This window comes from Mesitornis unicolor, unplaced genomic scaffold (assembly GCF_000695765.1).
Source record: "Mesitornis unicolor isolate BGI_N332 unplaced genomic scaffold, ASM69576v1 scaffold54144, whole genome shotgun sequence".
NCBI classification, from domain to species: Eukaryota; Metazoa; Chordata; class Aves; order Mesitornithiformes; family Mesitornithidae; genus Mesitornis; species Mesitornis unicolor.
In genome coordinates this window covers 17,294-21,750 of record NW_010180504.1, presented here as the reverse complement: position 1 = coordinate 21,750, position 4,457 = coordinate 17,294, and the positions used below count along the sequence as shown (strand labels likewise).

The window sequence follows — 4,457 nt, the reverse complement described above, 5'->3', positions numbered from 1 at the left end:
AAATGTGGATCTTTATCTTCTCTCTTTCTGTTCACAAGATCACTGCAAATGCCTGTATGCCATGGCAATAACTTGAGTAGTGAGTACCCAGAAGTATAGCTGGCAAGGCAGTTCATTTTTTCTTCCACTGTGTTTAAAAATGGCCATGCCCTCCTCCCTCCCTGCATTGTGAAAGTTTACCATATTTGAAACCTGAAGATTTGCATTGGCTTCAGTTCTATTCTTGCTGGGAGCTGATGTATCATAACAACCTCTGCTAAGCAATATAATGATGGAGTAGTCCTGTGTCATCTGAAGTGACTCTCAGCAACTGTGTTCACTTTCAGTTACTCTTGGGTAGAATAATCCAGTGTAATCTAAGTGCTTGGTTTGTTAAGGTAAAACTTTTCCTAGTAATACGGTATTTTCCTTGCAGGACAGTTTCAAATCTGGTTGTGGTTTCTTCATCAAGCTTTAGATGTGAGGATGCTTCTCATTAGGCTTTTACAAGTTATTTTTCAAAGAAAGGAATTTAGAAATACAGTGTAATGATCAGACTTGGAAATTCTGTTAAACTTTGCTCTCTTTAGGAGGACTTCTTCCTAGCTTTTTTTTTTCCCCAAATACTAGGAGTAAGGAATAGCTTCAGGACAGTTACACGTAAGTTTACTTCAAGGTTTTAAATATCTTAGCACTTTTACTGTTACCTAGCCAATATTTGCAGTTATTTCAGAACTTTGATGCACTTTCACAAAAGGAATTCCATTGCCAGGTTGTCTGAATCATAGTTAGCGATTCAGAAAACAAACTTTCAAACAGGTGTGACAAATCAAATAGTGGTGAGCAGGGGAGGGGTTGGAGGGAAAAGGCTGCATTAGAGATTTAAGACGCATGGAAAACAGGAGAACTAACTTGCTTTAAAAACAAAATCTCAACCTATTTGAGAGAAAATGAGAGTATTTTACCAGTGCCTGGTTGGTTTAGAAGGCAAACTACTTTTGAAAGAAGATAGAATGCAAATATTTTAGTTTGTACTGGGTGAATCAGTATACAGAAACAGCTTATACAGTATTCTGATGAACTTTGGCTTAATGCATCTGGTTTTTATTTCTTTTTACATTTTTGTAGTGTTAGAATATACTGATAACTAAAAATGAAAGCTTAAATTATTTGTGTTATGGTAAAGTTTTGTCTTGCTGTGGAAAAATCTGTTCTTTATCAATGAAGTCACTGAAAAATTGTTCTTTTTTTTGGTCTATGAAACCACTAAAGCAATATTTTAAGATGTACTTACTAAGGTTTGGGTATTTAAAATGCTCATAAGCATGTATTTTTTTATTACTGTGTATGAAATACCAAGTATTAGACTTAAAGAATTAGATCAGGCAATGCAAGTTGACAGTTTACTTACTATGTTTTAGTATCAGTAGGTTCCTGCTGGATATGACTTTCATGTGCACAACTTGTTTTTTCTTCCAGATTTGAAGAAGAGAAGCATGCTTTCCACTGAGACTTACACTACCATTTGTGATCCAGAATGTCTCTAAGTGAGAAGAATAGTGTGGTTTTTGCATATGAATCTTCAGTACACAGCACCAATGTACTTCTCAGCCTTGATGATCAGAGAAAGCAAGATATTCTTTGTGATGTTACAGTTTTAGTGGAAGATCAGCGATTTCGGGCTCACAAAGCTGTGCTTGCAGCTTGCAGCAGTTACTTCCTTTCCAGGATTGTGGGCCAGGTGGATGCTGATCTTATCATCACTTTGCCGGAAGAGGTGAGTGCCACTCCTGTCACTGCCACTTACCTGCCAGTGCTTCTAATCGGGTTGATTCAGTCCTGTTTTACAATAGGCTGGCGCTTAACTGGGAAGTTAAGCTAAGAGAGTTAAGAACTGAGGGGTAGAAATTCCGAATTTGTAGAGCTGCCACTGATTGAGCTAAAGGCTTAGACAGACCCGAGTGTATATCATAAGCAAATGCTGTCTTGGGGAACGTGTAGGGGAGATCTTTTCAACTAAATATATACCACTTTTAAAACTGCATCTGATTCAGAGCATGTAAGTTAGTTAAAAGAACAGGCCTTAAATGATAGAGGTATTGCAGAACTAGTCCTCAGTTATGAAAAGAGAATATTTTTGGAGTAATAAGTAAACAAATTAAAGCTGAAAATGGTAGTACCTTTAAGTAAGTGTCATTAAGGTTTGGTTTTGTACATTTGAGTAATACAACTGTTCTTGTATTCTTTGCTAACAATTTTATTCTTAGTTCCCCATCCTTTTTTCACACTGATTATTAACAACTTAATTTTTACCATACCTGTTTTATTACTTTTAAGACTAAGAAAATGTATTGCAGTTACTCAGCAACAAAAATACTAACAGTGAATCTCATCTTTTAATAATTTATTCTGATCACTTGGTAAAAGCATTTTAAGACTCAGTAAGTTGAGCTTCTCTTCTGGAAACTGCTAAATATTTTGAAATTAGTCAGTTTATGAAGCTGCAGATTTGAGAGGGCCAAACACTGATCACATGGTTTGACGTGATTTTTTTTTTTAAACTTTTTAAATAATCCCAAGTATTTGAAGTTTAAAATGAAAGACAGTAGTCCATAATCTGAGATACCATAATATTTTTGGAATTAAAGTACTTCATGAAGTACTACATATTGTAAAGACTACTGACATCTTGGTGTCGGTTCTGTGTTGTTTTGCTACCAATATTTTTACTCTGAGTTAGACTTTCAACCCAAATACAAATTAAGTAAGTGGCTACAAAAGTTGCTTTTCTAGGTCAGACCGACCAAGGGGCTTCCTGGCATTCGATCCGGTTTGAGAATAGCCAGCTGGAACTGGGCAAGAGAAAGTGAAAGTAGTTTTCCCCTCTAGATCCTGCCAGGTTTTAGCATTTCTACCTTATACAGAAAAGAATGTACAGTTCTGAAATATCATTGTATTTGTTTTGTTCAGTTTTATGTATGAATTACTGGTTTGTAAACCCACTCTAATGATTTATTGACTATAGGAAGACTTCTTACCAGCTGATAGATAAACTGTCTTTTGCACACTCCATGTTATTAAGAATGACTTAATGTGGTGGTATAATCAGTAGTCTTATCTCTAGAGCATAGTTCAAATGCTATTTTAAGAATTCTTCAGGCAGGTCATAAGAGCTTTCAGAGTTTCGATAAACTGTCTCTGTGTAAATTTCTTTAACTTCTTTTCATGTGTTTATGTGTTCTTAAAAAAAAAAAGCCAAACAAAACAAATTCTCAACTGATTCCTAGATTAAATTGTATGTATAGTGAAATATCTTGCTGGCAGAAGAACTCAGTATAGTTAATATATTAAGATAACATTTTTATTCAGTATAAAGTCCTGTTCATTTCAATAAAGGAGGGAGCAGAATGTGGACTTGAGTTTGAGTAGTAATGATGGTCATATTGCTTTGTCCTTCACTTGCAGAGAAAAGCTTAAAGGAAATGTCATGTCATTTGTAATATGGTGATCAGTTTACAGCTTTCTACCTATCGCCTTAGTAATTTTTTCATGTGTGAATGATGATCATTTTCAGTTTGTATTGATACAGTTCTTAGTTATCTCTGGATTCCCTGTTAGGTCACTGTTCTGTGATAAAAACTGAGATGATAATGATGGATATGTTCAAACAAAGCTACCTACTCCAGAGAGTCATTAAACTGGGAGTAATGGGGTTTGGTGTACAGGTTTTGAGTACAATTGTTTTCAGCTGTGGAAGGAAGAAAGGAGTAGGTGGCTATAATAGTAAATAATCGTGTATGGTCAAATTCCATTTTTCCAAACTTTTTTTATATTAATGATGCATAAGACTGAGCAAATAACAGTAGTTGTTCTTTAAAGGAACAGTTAAATACCAGCAGCAATTTGATCTTATTCTAGAGTAGTTCATGTACAACTTAAGTTTTAAAAATTGGAATGTAGTTACTGGTTTTCAGGATACAGCAATATCTTTCACTTTTTAGTACTATATTGTCAGCAAAGGGTTAGGGTGCTATATTGTCAGCACATTTTAAGAGATTGATGACAGTGAAGAAGACCTTGCCGTGGAAAGTACCAGATAAAATTGTAACAGAAGGCTTGTTTCGGGATGAGTGTTGCCAGGTTTTCTGTGTGGAAAAGGGTTTTTTCCTGTGGAGAAAATCTGCTTTTGTCTTGTACTCTGTCTTGCGGGCATGGTTTGCTCACAGGTAAACTTGGTTTCTATATGTTTTTCTGTTTAAACCCATACTGGCCATACTAATATCTTTTCTTTTTTTATTTTTTTAATAGGTAACACTTAAAGGCTTTAGTCCTTTGCTTCAGTTTGCATACACAGCTAAACTTATTTTAAATAAAGACAATGTGTCTGAAGTTTGCAAGTGTGCTGAATTTTTGGGTGTACGCGACATTGAAGAGTCTTGCTTTCAGTTTCTCAGATTCAAATTTTTGGACTTTAAATC

The 4,457-nt window shown here is 35.1% G+C and overlaps 1 protein-coding gene across 1 annotated transcript in view; it reads left to right on the top strand.

Moving 5' to 3' along the window:
- The first annotated feature begins 1,458 nt into the window (after positions 1–1,458).
- Positions 1,459–4,457, top strand: part of BACH1 (BTB and CNC homology 1, basic leucine zipper transcription factor 1) — an 11,752-nt gene continuing 8,753 nt past the window's right edge. Inside the window, exons 1-2 of the mRNA XM_010183087.1 lie at positions 1,459–1,756; positions 4,288–4,457. The exon at positions 4,288–4,457 is cut by the window's right edge and continues 1,246 nt beyond it. Of these exons, the coding sequence (XP_010181389.1) occupies positions 1,517–1,756; positions 4,288–4,457 (410 nt within the window). The 5' untranslated portion in view covers positions 1,459–1,516. The remainder of the gene's footprint in view (positions 1,757–4,287) is intronic.